The sequence below is a fragment of the Peromyscus californicus genome, unplaced genomic scaffold (genome assembly GCF_007827085.1).
Source record: "Peromyscus californicus insignis strain IS unplaced genomic scaffold, ASM782708v3 Scaffold_19__1_contigs__length_69161282, whole genome shotgun sequence".
Taxonomy (NCBI): domain Eukaryota; kingdom Metazoa; phylum Chordata; class Mammalia; order Rodentia; family Cricetidae; genus Peromyscus; species Peromyscus californicus.
The window spans coordinates 27,416,588-27,432,256 of record NW_026294491.1 but is presented as its reverse complement, the minus strand read 5'-3'; the positions used below and the strand labels follow the sequence as shown (position 1 = coordinate 27,432,256).

At 40.0% G+C, this 15,669-nt stretch overlaps 1 protein-coding gene across 5 annotated transcripts in view; it reads right to left on the bottom strand.

Moving 5' to 3' along the window:
- Septin10 (septin 10) overlaps positions 1-15,669 on the bottom strand; it is a 55,640-nt gene that overhangs the window by 24,500 nt on the left and 15,471 nt on the right. For all 5 annotated transcript variants that reach the window (XM_052744943.1, XM_052744945.1, XM_052744947.1 and 2 more), the window contains exons 2-3: positions 7,053-7,170; positions 6,475-6,670 (exon numbers count right to left, since the gene is read on the bottom strand). In XM_052744943.1, the coding sequence (XP_052600903.1) occupies positions 6,475-6,670; positions 7,053-7,170 (314 nt within the window). The remainder of the gene's footprint in view (positions 1-6,474; positions 6,671-7,052; positions 7,171-15,669) is intronic.

Below are 15,669 nucleotides of genomic sequence, written 5' to 3'. Positions count from 1 at the left end.
AGAGAGTTAAGCCGATATGAACTGACGTTCCCAGAAAAGGCATCCTTCTATATGGCCGCATGACTGATTAGCTGAAATGTTACAGTTCCAGAATCGAAATATCTTGGGCTACTTTCAGACTCCCTAAAGAGCCATTTATTACTTACTTACCTGTCTGTCTGTATGCTCAGGACATCCTCAGGACAATCAAGTCAAGTCTTAGGGTATGAAGGCCAAGAATGTCATCAGAGCAGCTGAGACCTTCAACTGATTTCACTGATTCACTGAAACCAACTTAACTGATATTTCCACCAAAGTATCTGAAAAGAGTTTTGATTTGTGACTTTGTTCTGTTACTACAAACTGTTGGCCACATGGGAATATGTTATTTTGGACAAACTGAATCTGTGTTTCAGGGCCAAAGCCAGTAATCTTTGGCTCCAAAATAAACTATCCATTATTCACGCTGAGAACTGTTTTTACATCAATGGTCTGGGGCACTCAATATGACCAAAGCATGATCCACATTCGCTGGAGAAGTCACCTGGATCATCAACAGGTGTCACGGCCCCTTATGCCAACTATCTGGGACTGCCTTCTTCCTGGGGCTCAGCCTTCTCTGGGCTTGGTCAACCATCCCTTGGCTTGTTCTGAGCTGGCTGTTAGGACACTATTTATTTAGATACCTTCTGTGTTGTTTCAGAGCATTTGGTTGACTTTTGTTTGTTTGCAGAATGCCCAGTTTATCTAACAACATTCGGCCTGTTCTCCTTGCACTCTAATATTTAATTCAAAAACAGAGGAAATATTTGGAGAAAAACAGCCATTTGGTAATCCAGTTGGCTTTGTACCTGGTAATTTGTGTTGACCTTGCAAGTACTTGAAGAAAAATGAGAAAACCTAAGTAAAGTTAACTCTACATTACTCTAAATGGGAAACATTTTCTTATACTGTTTTGGATTTTCCTCACACACTAAACTCAAAAGTCCTAGGCATAGAGTTAAAGGTCACAGATGAGCAGCTTGCTATAATTGAAAATTTAAAGCATCTGAAGAATGAAAACAAGACAAAATTGGCAACCTGAAATCAGTAAGTTTTAGAAACTTTTTCTACATTAAAGGAGATAAGGAAGGACTGAATGCAGGTAATTGGGTGCGAGTTATGAAATGCATGATTCTGTCATGCATTTTTTTTTTTTTTTTTGGTTTGGGTGGTGGATAAGTACATAAAATTTATTTGATACCAAAAGCATAATTTTTTTCCCCAAAAACAGGGTTTCTCCATGTAGTTTTGGTATCTGACCTGGATCTCGCTCTGTAGACCAGGCTGGCCTCAAACTTACAGAGATCCTCCTGGCTCTGCCTCCCGAGGGCTGGGATTAAAGGCGTGCACTCAGCCATTAAAGGCTAGGCTCACAACCAAAAGCAAAAATTTTAATGTGAATCTCCACAGTTTCCATTTCAAATGCCTACTCTAACTATATAGAAGTTCGTTAAGTTGTGTAGGCATTTTGTCTAGATAATTTTGGTGTGTAAATTTTCATTTATTACCAAGTACTTTTAATGATAATAATTTTTTTTTAAAAGAACATTGTCATAGTTTGCTGTTGCTATGAATTACACTACAGCCAACAGCAACTTGGAGAAGAAAGGGTTTCTTTCATCTTATACTTCCATGTATAAGACAGCCCATCACCCACCAAAGCCAAGGCAGGAACTGAAGCAGAGACCATGAAGGAATGCTGTTTACTGGCTTGCTTCCTCTGGCTTGCTCAGTCTCCTTTCTTCTACAATGCAGACTTATCTAATCAGGCATGGAACTGCCCACAGTGGGCAGAGCCCTCCCACATCAATTGTTAATCAAGAAAATATATATATATATATATATATATTTTTTTTTTGGTTTTTCGAGACAGGGTTTCTCTGTGTAGCTTTGCGCCTCTCCTGGAACTCACTTGGTAGCCCAGGCTGGCCTCAAACTCACAGAGATCCGCCTGGCTCTGCCTCCCGAGTGCTGGGATTAAAGGCGTGTGCCACCACCGCCCGGCTCAAGAAAATATTTTTACAGAAAATATTTTACAGACATGCTCACAGGCCAATTTGATGAAGGCAATTCCTCAGTTGAGGTTCCCTCTTCCCAAAAGGTATATCAATTTGACAAAAAACATGAGTAATCAAAAAACATGAATTAATAAGAAAAATTTAGAGACTGCATCAGAACTAAAAATAAATTCTGAGAAACCTAACTATGCCCAACCCATTCTTCTCATATATCCTGATACCATGATTCTTCCCCTCCTTTATCTCCAAGCAAAATAAAATTCATTATTAAAGAAAAAGATTGTATGGTCTATTTTATGATTAAAATCTAGTGGGAAGAGTCATCTCATACTATATTAAAAACTCAATTTAGAAAAGCAACTTTCTGTTGATGGAAATCTAACTCTACATAACAAGCTTCACCTTTGACCCTTTTCCTTTCACTAGGCCTTTCATATATACATATTTATATTTAGATTTTGGTTTTGGTTTTAGTTTTTTTAGTTTTTTTAGTTTTTGTTTTTCGAGACAGGGTTTCTCTTTATAGCTTTGCGCCTTTCCTGGATCTCGCTCTGTAGACCAGACTGGCCTTGAACTCACAAAGATCCGCCTGCTTCTGCCTCCTGAGTACTGGGATTAAAGGCGTGTGCCACCACCGCCGGCTCCTTTCTTATATCTTAACAACATAGAGATGCAAACTTTCTACTTTGTTTTACTAAGAAACACATCGGCTAGGTTATACTTGGTCATTAAGCTGTTTTCATGTGAAAGAAAACTAACTCTGCCCCCCAAATTCCTAAGAATAACTAATTAAAAAAAAAATTGTGGCTACTTCATTTTACATGAAAGAAAACATACTAAGCACTAAAATTACTATTCTTGGCATGCCTAACTTAAGATGTGTATTTAAGTATATATTTATATATGTAAATAAAGCATCTTAAAATGATTTTTGCCTATTGCTTCTTTTAAAAAAAATTTTTTTTGAGATGGGGTTTCTCTGTGTAGCTTTGGAGTCTTTCCTGGAACTTACTCTGTAGCCCAGGCTGGCCTTGACCTCATAGAGATCTGCCTGCCTCTGCCTCCCAGAGTGCTGGGATTAAAGGCATGTGCCAACACTACCCAGCTTAATTTTTATTTATGTGCATATTTGTGTGTATGTGTGTGTGTGTGAGAGAGAAAGAGACAGAGACAGAGACAGAGAGACACCATGCATCTGCCCTCACAATCCAGAACAGGGCACTGGCTTCTCTGGACTGCAGTCCCAGGTGGTTGTGAGGCACCCAGCAAGGGTGCAGGAACTGAATTCTGACTCTGGAAGAGCAGCAACAACTCTCAACCACTGAGCCACTTCTGCTCTTACCACTGCCTCTTTAAAAAAAATTATAAGTTTTTCATAAGATGCAAACAATTTAATACTAGGGGAAAATCATTTCAAACCCTGCTTAAAAGAGTACCCATGCCTTTTTTTTTTATCATAAATGTAAGTTTTAAGTAGATTTAGAACAATTAACATCTCTGTAAGTTTTCAAGAAAGGTAAAGCACTTGTTAAAAGATTTTTATTTCTTTATACCATACTGTGTTTAACTTTAGTTATAATACTCCGAATATATCATAAATCAATGTTGTGTGAGACACAGACAGTGAAAAAGAGTATAATAAATCAGCCTGGATCCTCCTGCCTCTGCCTCCCGAGTGTTGGGATTAAAGGCGTGAGCCACCACCGCCCAGCTACTCTTTGTCATCTTTATCAGAACCTAGGAATGGGCCTTCAAGCATCGTGAGAAATAAAACAATATTTGACCTCACCTGCACAAAATGTAATGCTTTGTAAAGAGGCGGGGATGTGAACTCAAGTTCCCAGCAAACACAATACCTGTGTTACATTCTATAAGGCTGAATGACTGTAACTTCTGTGACTTTGAAGCGCTCTATTAGTAGGAATGTTACAGTTAGAGTAAAATTATGTACGAAGACTGTGATGTAGACAGGAAGTTATACCTATATAGGTCTTAGTCCCTAATCCAATGAAATTGACTCAGGAGATCAAGTGTCTTGGCCCTCTGTTTAAGCTCATTTAAAAATACTTTTACTTACATACAAACCAGTTCTAAGTTGATGTAACCAATAATAACATTTAGAGTGAGGCAGCCTGTACTGCCTGTTGACTTTTTTCTGGAGGGTCCATATGAATCATTTCCTGATAGGCTGAAAGATCACATCCTAACCTGGATAACACAGACTCAGTTCATACAAAATGACTCTGGAAAACAACTTGTAATAATGAAACTATACATATGTATTTCAGAAAGGATAATGAAAAGTTACACCAATATATTCCTTCCTTTCATAGTCCAAAATCAATACAGAATCTACAATTAACCTCTATAATACTACTGGGAAAAATGGACAAGAAATGACATAAGATAAAACTAAGGCCGGGCGGTGGTGGCGCACGCCTTTAATCCCAGCACTCGGGAGGCAGAGCCAGGCGGATCTCTGTGAGTTCGAGGCCAGCCTGGTCTCCAAAGTGAGTTCCAGGAAAGGCGCAAAGCTACACAGAGAAACCCTGTCTCGAAAAACCAAAAAAAAAAAAAAACAACAAAAAACTAAGCTAGAATTTCATTATTAAAAACTTTAATACAGGTTCATCTAGACAAGCAGTTCTCAAACTGTGGGCTGTGACCCCTTTTGGGGATTGCAGATCAGATATCCTATATATCAGATATTTACATTTTAATTCATAACAGAAGCAAAATGAGTTATAAAATAGCAACTAAATAATTTTGTAGTTGGGGTCACCACAACATGAGGAACTGTATTAAAGGGCTGAAGAATTGGGAAGGCTGAGAAACACTGATCTGGACAGCTCTCACTGAAGAACATTTTTATAAGGCTAGGGCTGTGTATTATCTTGTTTTTTCATATTGCCAGTGTTTTTGCAATGGGACCTGGACACTGGAGTTAGTTCACTGGTCGTGTGTATGAGACGAGTTTCTAGCCCACCTATGCTGACTAGGGGTTCAGTTCTATTTTTACTGTCTCCTAAACTTGGTTGACTTCAGATGAAGGAGGAAGAACCTACAGCGTGACTTTAGGAGACTTGGGATTGATTCTATAGTGCAGAGGCTGGAGTGGTACTAACTCTGGGGTTACTAGGGGTTCACTGGGGTCTCAGTGGTAGTGTGAGGCTGTTTAAGTAAAGTCCCAGGATAGGGAAAGAAGGGGAGGCCAGTGTTTCAGGAAGATGCTGGGGCCAATGGGGCAGAAGTTAGAGCCAGTGGGTTTATTAACAGAGTTGCAGTGTGGGCTACTGGGACAAGGTTGGGAGTGAGGGGATTCATCAAGAGAGCCCATGAGTGCAGCTCATTGCTGGGCTTGAAGTGATGTGGGATGAGAGGCTGGGGGAATTCACCAAAAATGCCTGCCATGTGGCTTCTGTCTTACTCTAAACCTAGGTAGACTGTCTGATTGGATTTAAGGCCTGCTTAATTAGAGAGAGCTCATGCCTGGTACTGTGACCTACTAAGACCCCCAAGTATACATATATTACACAACTCAAGGTCCAAGAACACCACAGAACAGGGATTGAAAAAACTATTAAGAGCCTGAGGACAGGAGAACTGCTGTGAAATATTGTCTTCTAGACATGACAGGGATGTTGTACCTATAACTCTCAACAGCCATGGTTGCCCAGAGTCCACAGCAATTCCAGTGTTAATGGGGAAAGGCTCATAGAGCCTCAACCCCAGCTGAGCTACAGATAGGGAAGGTCAACGAGATTACCCATGTCAAGCCATGCCGTGCGTGCGTGCGTGCGTGCATGTTTGACGTACATATGCATGTGTGTATGCATTCTATATACATATATATATGATAGACATAATTCTGAGAAAGAATGTGAGACAGGCAAAGGACAGATGAAGGTGAGGAGAGAGGATGAATATGGTCAAAGTGCATTATACTCATATATGAGAGTCTCAATAAGTTTCCTATAATACTTAATAATGTAAGTGGCTATTTTGCTGGAAATTTGACAGGAAAAAGAAATAAATTCATAGACAAGATATATAACCACTGTATACGCTTGCCCTTATATGTCTTATACATCTTTTTCTCAACAAGGTAAGTCTAAAAATTAGTGAAAATATTCACTGACTATACACTAAATAGCAGAAAATAATTACAACTATTTTATTAAATACATATTTTAATACTGTGATTTAATTATTCTAAAGAAATATGACAACTCGATAGAAAAATACAAACTTGTCAATAACAACAAAACATTGATCAGTTGCTAAAGAAAGAAAAGAAAAAAATTGTGTCTGGGAAGCAAAGTCATGTATTATGTCAGCAGAAAATAAAATTGCAGCTTAAGAGGAAGAAGGCAGTCTTCATCCAGAAATAAAACTTGTCTTATTACAAGAAAGGGGACAAACAAAAGCCACATACCTCTCTTCTTTATTTATTTGGTCACCGAATCCCACTGTATTTACAATGGTCAGTTTCAAGCGAACATTACTTTCCTGGAGTTCGTATGTCTCCGCTCTAAGTCTAACACATGGACAGAAATGGGAGGATTCAAGCTCTTCAAAATTAGTATTAAACAATGTGTTAATCAGTGTTGACTTTCCAATTCCAGTCTCTCCTGAAAGAAACAAAGCATATCTTCACAAGTGCAGAGGACCACTGGGAAGAATCACACATCTTACTCTGGAATGGCTAGAAGGATTCCAACCATTTCAAAGACTAAGTTGCTATAAAAGAAAGTTAGGCTAAGCCTGGTCCTAAGTCACTCGAGGACAATGATTATACATGCTAAGTCACTCTGACCTCTGAAGAGAGTATCAAAAGTTTAAAAAAAAAAAGTCTGAAGTTAAGCAAAACAAAACTAGTAGAATTTAAACAACTCCCGAGATCCAGAGAGTCATTAACCTTAGACACAAGAATCATCATGCTTATAGGAAGGATGACGTGAGCACAGGAACACGAATCTTGGAAAACCTGGAGGAGTTGTTACTGGCACTCACCCACACAGAGAATATTAAAGCAGAAGCCTTGCTGAATGGATCTGTCAACCAGCTGATCAGGTAAACTTTCAAAACCAACATGGCCACACATAGTCAAGGAACGGGGATGTTCTTTGTTCTGAAGAAAAACAAAACAAATAACTTTGATTTAATTATTTTTTATATTTGGTATTTGGTTTAATTAATGTAGGACATAGGCACACTTGAAAGGATAAATGTAATTTATCAAAGCAACTGAAGATTTCACTTCTGTTTCTCGCTGAAGACAAAAGTGCTTAGGTAAATTTGTGAAACTAGAAACCAGTGTTGAGCCTCCCAAAACACTCACTTCTCACTCCTTTTGTATGACAAAAGTCCAGCACAATTTTTAACATTAAAACATGTGACTTCCAAAACCAAGAAAACATCCAAGTAAACTATGGCATATTCACTGACAAAAATGAGAAATTTATTGTTATGAAGTATGTTTACATATAAATCTTAAATAACTAGGAAAATCCTGATTGGGGAACAGAGGTCTAGATAGTGGCATTTTTACATTCTGAACTATAAGGGTATATTTGTACTTCATGTTACAGGAAAGAATCTACATATATCCATTATAAATAACTCAACACATACACACTGCTAACATTCTGAGTGGAACTCTAACCTAGATGGAATGCAAGGATCAGTGGCCTTGGCAATAAGCAAACTCAGAGAGAAAGAGGATGGCAGGGAGGGGAAATGCAGAGACCACAGGGAGAGACGCACCCAGATGAGTCCCAGAGATAAGGCTGACCCTGTGACCAGAGGGACTAAACTCTGGGATCACTTGCCGCCTTTGCTCCTTTCCCCCATAAAGTTTTTATGAGCTGAAGCTCCCGGTGAGGGAGGGAGGGAGGGAGGAAGGAAGGGAGGGAGGGAGGGAGGGAGGGGAGCAGGAAGGGCAGTGAGGAGGAGAGGAAAAGGGGAAAAAAGAGTAAAGACTGCACTCCCGGTTAAAGATTCTGTGGGACCAAATGACTGCAGTCTGACATTATGGAGAGTGAACTACTGCGAATCAGAACCAAAGGACCCTGGGTTAACTTAACAAACGATGTTAAGTCCCTCTGAAAGCTACCCATGCCTACCCCTGCAGCTGACCTCACGTCCTGGGGACCATCAAAACCTTGTAAGGTCTTCATAACAGACCACTAGCTGTCAATCCAATAGCTAAGAATGGTGATAGCAGTAAGGATGTATGAAAAGCTGCAAGGAATCCTGGTTTGTGTGTGTGTGTGTGTGTGTGTGTGTGTGTACACGAAGTTATGAAACTTAGGCTGACAATGCTCCCCACAGTAGTCACGGACTATCAAACAAAAACCACAGTACTGGACTGAGAAACCTCTTTTCTGTTTCTAACAGAAAATATTCTTTCTGTGGCACATACAATATGTGGTAAATCAAGTTTCTAACAGCTATAACATGATAAAGTATTATGGAACTATTTTTGTTGATTTGGGTTTGTAGGTAAGTTATGTGGTTGCTCTTCTTCTAAGTACACAGATGCTCTGGGTCCAATGTGCCAACAATGCCTCTCTCGTCAGCCTGTCCTCCTGTTTCCTGCTGTCCGTTTGTCTTTCTTTTCTCTCCTCTCTCGTCAGCCTGTCCTCCTGTTTCCTGTTGTCAGTTTGTCTTTTTCTTTTCTCTCTTCTCTTGGTCCTTCAGAAAACCTAACTATTTGCTGTCTCCTTCAGTTTTTTGAAAAACTATCCTTCTGTGTTCCAAACTACAATTACAGGGGTTTTCTCCCTTTCCTGCTCATAGGATAATGTACTGTTCAAGGTCTTTGTTGAAATGTAACAGTCTCTAACTCTTTTATTTTAGCTAAAAGAAAAGAAGAAGAGGAACTCTTTCAAATTCCAATGAGGCCTAAGGAAGAAGTAAATCAAAAACTTAGGACTTAACACTATGTGTACAGATAATATTACTTTGCTATATTAAATCAAGTATGCAAGTTGGATCCAACTCTTGTTAAGAGAAATGAAATAAACAATAAAAAGTAAGTATAAGTTTATATTTCAGGAAAATGGGAAAAAATTAATATTTTAGATAAGGATGCATTTTTTTTCTACAATAAAATAAGATTTCATTCAAAAAATAAAAGAGGTGGAGCAAAACTGAAAGAGTTTATGACCAAGTTGCCAAGAGTCTGATTACGTTACATCAGTGTTATGGGGCTGAGACTACGCTTGATAAAGGTTACTAAAAATCCTAAGGTCAAAACTCAAAACCCTGAGATAAAACAGATGCCTGATTCTCTTTACAACAAGGTTTTTTTAAATGTCGATTTGCTCTTGGGAGGTTTTCCCCTGGGTAAAACCTCCACTTACTGGATTGCCCCTGCACTAACAGTAGAAAAAAGTTCTATTTAAAAGAATTATTCCTGGCCAGGCGATGGTGGCACACACCTTTAATCCCAGCACTCAGGAGGCAGAGCCAGGCAGATCTCTGTGAGTTCGAGGCCAGCCTGGTCTACAGAGCAAGATCAAGACAGGCACCAAAACTACACAGAGAAACCCTGTCTCGAAAAACTAAAAAAAATAAAATAAAATAAAAAAAGAATTATTCCTACCTGAGGCATTCCTGCTAAATTACGCAATAACTAAAATTATGTAATCATAAGAACATTTCCCTGAGCAAATTCTTAAGTCTATGTATATAATCAGACCATTATACAGAATAGTTTCACTATGCTTATGGTCGGCAATTCTACAGAACGATTAATAAGTAGACAACTGTCAAAATCAACTAAACTTCTTGTTTCCATAACCTGAGAGGAAAGCCTTAAGCAACTGCCTAGATTAGATTGGCCTATGGGAATGTCTGTGGGGAATGTCTTATTAATTAATACAGAAAGGCCAAGACCACTGTGAAAGGTACCATCCCTTAGGGCAGATGTTTCTTGGTTATAAAAGCAAGCTAGGAAAACGTGAGCAAGCCAAACAGAAGGCTAGCAAGCAGTGTTCCTCCGTGCTTTCTGCTTCAGGTTTCTCCCGTGAGTTCCTACCCTGATTGTCCTCAATGACGGACTGTGACCTATAAGAAGAAAACGAGGGCTGGGGATTTAGCTCAGTGGTAGAGCGCTTGCCTAGCAAGTGCAAGGCCCTGGGTTCGGTCCTCAGCTCCAGGAAAAGGAAGAAGAAAATTAATCTTTTCCTCCCTAAGCTGCTTTTGATCGTGGTATTTATCAAAACAGCAGAAAGGGGAAGTAGAACAGCCAAAGACATCACCAGATAGCAGCCGAGGCCCGGAGCAGAGGTCTCACCACTTTGCTGTAACTTTGCTGTACGTGTATTTCCACCACGTAATTGAAACGTATCTCAATTTGTAACTTTCTTTGGTCTCTCACTATAAAACTTCCGAAAACTCTACCACATTGGAACACGTGACTTGGCATAACCTAAATCTATGGTCCTATGCCATGGCCACTCATATTTGGCTTCAGAACAAACTCATACCCGTTTAAGGTGAGGGCTGTCGGTGTTGGTTGTGGTTTGTCTTTCTTTTGTTGCTGCTGTTGTTGTTTTATACCATCAGTTATGGGAATAAAGACAATACTAGATTAACCGCATCCCCATCCAGACCAGGTACCAGCATGGGCCTCCTGTGCCCAACCATCTGGTGATGCACACTGACATGTTAATTCTGGGGCACCTAGGCTTCCTGAGCTCTGGTTGATGATTTACTCTGATCCTATTTGTTGAAGACCTTGTGGTCTGCTTTCATAGCATTTGGTTTAAGGTATTCACTTTGTTTCCCTTTGAAAGCATTTTGGTTTCTCACTCTTCAGTTTGTTTTTGTTTGTGTTTGCTCTCAAACCTCTGAAAATGCTCCCAAGTGCTTTAGTCTTTCCCTGAGCACCTTTCTTTCTATTTTAAATAAACTCCAACTCGGTTTCATGGTGACTCATCCTGAAATTCTTCATGTGGAAGTCAAGGATTCAGTTTTAATTGAGGTGAGGTCCTAAAACATTAAGGGAACTCCTTAGGCTGCTAAGGGTGACTGGACTTATGCTCCATCCCTGTTACTACTAACAGTAGAGGAGATAAAAGTGTAAGGGGAGGGGAGTGAGAAATCGGCATGACACACAGAAAGGAAATAAGCCAGGTGAGATTTTCACAATGCCCCACAAAAGTAGCCTGAACAACTAGGAACTGGTACCCACATACATTGTTCTACTTTCACCAGGCCAAGATTTGCAGTAGTTGCAAGCACACTGGTGTGGACCAGGAGCAGTCACCAAGGAGATCCAAGTCCCTCCTGGACATGTGTGTTACGGGAACAGCAAGCTGGAGAGAGCGAGCAGGCTATGGATAACCACCAACTGGATGTACTATATACAGAGAAGACTGGAGCAGCTCTGACTGTATAGCTTGTAAAGGAAGTGTAGCACAGCAGACACTTTGAATCAGAAATTCCCCATGAGAGCATGGATCAGCTAGTCCAAATATAAGAGAACAGCAACATGGAAACATGAGAAGTGTAGGAACCTAGCAAGGGTTCACCGATGGATGCAGCAAGAAATCTTAGGCAAGAACTATGGAACATCAGAAAAACAGAACTAACAGAACAAAAACCACACACACACAAAAGAATAAAACAGCTGGAACCAGGCAAGAACAAGCCAGCAAGAAGTTAAACAAAAGCACCAGTGTGACTTCCACACCCCCTCAGAGTTTTGGACTCAAAAACACCAAATGCCAAGTACAGTAATACTCAACACACCAGAGAAAATGCTCTAACAAGCATGTGGATGGTCTCAAACTGAGAAACTCCTCCATAAAACTGAGTCCTAATATAAGAAAAAGGTGGAGGGGAGCAGCAAGATCACTCAGCAGGTTAAGATAACTGCCATCGAGCCTAACGATCAGAGTCTGATTCCAGAACTCACATGGTAGGAGGACAGAACCGAGTCCAAGATCTCTCTCTCTCTCTCTCTCTCTCTCTCTCTCACACACACACACACACACACACACACACACACACACACACACACGAATAAACAAGTGTAACAACAAAAAAGTCTGAATCTTAAACAGAAACCTCACTATCAGTGACCAGTGACTGCATATAGCTAATTCCTTTTCATTTCAGCGCCTAGCAGCCTTCACTCTGCTTGCTTATGGGTTGGCAGAATCAATACTGAAAAAATGGTTACATTTCCTAAAGTGATCTACAAATTCACTGCAATCTTTTATCAAAAGTCCAATGATGCTCTTCATAAAATTAGAACAAAAATCCTAAAATTCATTTGGGAAGACCCCAAATAGCCAAAGCAATCCTCAGCAGAACAAGGTTAGCAGTATCACAGAGCTAGTCTCAAATTATACTACAGAAAAACAGTAAGAGAAACCGTATAACACTGAACAAACACAGAGAGAGGCAGACCAATAGTAGAGAACAGAGAACCTAGACATGGGAGCACACAGTTACCGTCATCTAATTTATAAGGTATCAGCAACATGCACTTTTAAAAAAGCCAGACAGCCTCTTCAATGATACTAGGAAACTGGATAGTTACATGTAGGCGAATGAAGCTAGATCCATCTCTCTTACCCTGCACAAAAATCCTACTCAAAATGGTCAAAGACCTTAAAGTAAAGCCTGAAACTTTGAAGCTGTGAAAAGAAAACATAGGAAATTACTTCAAGTGATAGGCATGGGCAAGGACTTTCTGAAAAGGATCCAAAGAGCATAGAAAATAACCCACGAATTGACGGATGGGATTATATGAAATTTAGAAACTCGGGCAAAGCAAAGGTAACAACTACAGAGTGAAGAGAGGACACAGAATGGGCAGCGAGGGGATCCTGCCCTCTACAAATCAGTCCTGGTCTCTGGGACGGTTCCAATGAGAAACGTCCCCCATAGGCTCAAGTATTCATTTGAGGACTTGATTCCTAGCTGGTGGTGATTTGGGGGTTGGTTTAGGTGTACAGCCTTGCTAGAGGAAGTACGTCACTGGAGGTGGGCTTTGAGAGTCTACAGCCACACCCTAATTCCAGTTCACTTTCTCTTTGTGCTCTCATTGAGGATGGGAGCTCTCAGCTTCCTGTTCCAGCCATCATGCCTGCCTCCTGGCCATGATGAACTCTTTTTCCTCTGGAACCATTAGCCAAATACACCCTTCTTTCTATAAGTTGTCTTGGCCATGTTGTTTGATCACAGAAATTTTTTAAAAGTATTAATATCTATAATATATAAATGTAAGAAACATTAAATATGAGGGTTTTTTTTTTTCAGAGCTGAGGACTGAACCCAGGGCCTCAAGCTCTACCACTGAACTAAATCCCCAACCCTAAATATAAGTTTTTAACTTATCAAATACTATAAAACTTGTGTTTAATCTTCCCACCTTGTAAGACTTTAATGTAAATGTTTTAGCACACACACCCAAATGCAGCAAAACCTTTTTATACAAAGGCTCTGCTACTTTCTAGCATTAAAGTGGCTGGCTCCTTTCCCCATCATTTTCTGTGTGCCCACTCTTTTAAGACCAGCCAGTCATGGAAGACTGTGAGGCTGGACCCTATTTGGGGGGAGGGGAGGTCACACACAGTCACTACCACATGCATTAGGACGGAAAGTCAAGTGCACTTGCTGCCCCGGGTACTTGTTCTGCTGTGACGGCAAGCGGTGCAAACTCTTGATCAAGAGTAAAAGAGACATTCCATTGGAGTAGTAGTCTCTTTCTTTGTGACCCCCAAACTTACTTCTAACAAAGAACTACAAAAATTAAATACAAAAAAGCTTTTAAGCCAGGCAGTGGTGGCATACATACCTTTAATCCCAGCACTCGGGAGGCAGAGCCAGGCGGATCTCTGTGAGTTCAAGGCCAGCCTGGGTTACAGAGTGAGTTCCAGGAGAGGCACAAAGCTACATAGAGAAACCCTGTCTTGAAAAAAGCCCCCCCCCCAAAAAAAAGCTTTTAAATCAATAAATAGGTCAAGGAACTGAACAGACAGTTCTCAAAAAGAAAATAAACAGTCAATAAATACTTCCAGAAATTCAAATTAAACTGCTTTCAGATTCCATCTCTACCCAGTCAAAATGGCTGTCATCAAAAAAAAAAAAAAAAAAAGAAAGAAAGAAAATGCTAGCAATGATCTGGGGGATGAGGAACCCTCATACACTGCTGCAGGGAATGTAAACTGACACAGCACTGTGGAAATCAACATGGAGTTTCCTCAAAAATACTAAAACACAACTACCATGTGACCCAACGATGCCACTCTTACATTATATCCCAAAGGACTCTAAGCCAACAAACCACAGAGATAACTGCATGTCCATGTTTATTCCTATACCTATTCCTACATAGACAGGCAGAGGAACCAGGCTAGGCATCCATTAACAAATGGACAAATAAGGATGTGTTAAATATATACAGCATATATTGTGACAATGCATTACGATAAAAATACTTCCTACATTCTACGACTGGAACTTTTACTGAATTAATAATACACCGTGAGGTCATATAAGCATTAAGACTGCTATCCAAATGTGTACTCGACCTGTTTGTTTAATCTGCTTTTAACAGAACAATGTAACAATCAACCTTACTTGCCTTGGATTTCCCGTGTAATCAACTTTTACAACCTAAGCTAACCATAGCTGTAATCTTAAATTATGTATTCTTCCAAACCCCGGACTCAGAACAATGCATGTGTATCATTTGCTGAAAGCAGCAAATACAGAAGATGAAAGCAATCTTCTAAAACGAATAGCCACCATAAATGTTCAACACAGCATTTGGATACTGGTTGATGACATAACACCGTTTGCTATCTGGGTAGGTTGAAGCCAGTGACTTTATCCCCTGTAAAATTGTGTTAAAGATCTCTGTAAATTATTCCATTCCGTCCCCGTGTGATGCTTCCTGTGCAGCTCAATAAACAGAGCAGAAAAAGTATTTCTTTGTTAGGAGGACAGAGACACAGAGAAGATAAAAGATAAGGTAGAGAATTCAAACCTGGCCACACTGTGGGTTAAATCCAAGGGAAAATGCTATTGTTTCTTCCCTTAATGTGACAATGAGGCAATACTGGTGACTCATTAGGTAACTCAGTTACTAATGCATTTAATCCATGCAATGTATGTGGAATTTTCTTCAGGCACAAAGAAATATGAAACAACATTTCCAGGAATATGGATGGAACAAGAAATCACTAAATGAACAAGCCAAACTCAGAAAAATACCACATTTTCTCTTGTATGAATAATCTAGGGTGTGTGTGTGTGTGTTTAACTGGGAAAAGGATGACCGTGAGACAGGAGGAGGAAATCCTAAGGTAAGGTGCAGGAAAGAAAAGAGAAGGGCAGTGGAATCCATGGGACCTGACTAGAGAGGGGAGAGAATGGCATGCAGGGGCAGGGTGATGGGAAGAGTGCAGTAGGGAAGGGGTGAGTAAGAATGAAGTCCATTGACACACATCATGAAACTAGCATGACCAAGCCATTACTGTGTATGACAACAAGGAAAAACACTGTGATTTTCTTGCACAACAGTATATAATATTCAACACATAACTAATGCATTAATATAGACACATACAAATGAGAAATCAGTAAGCTCTTACAAGGGAAAACT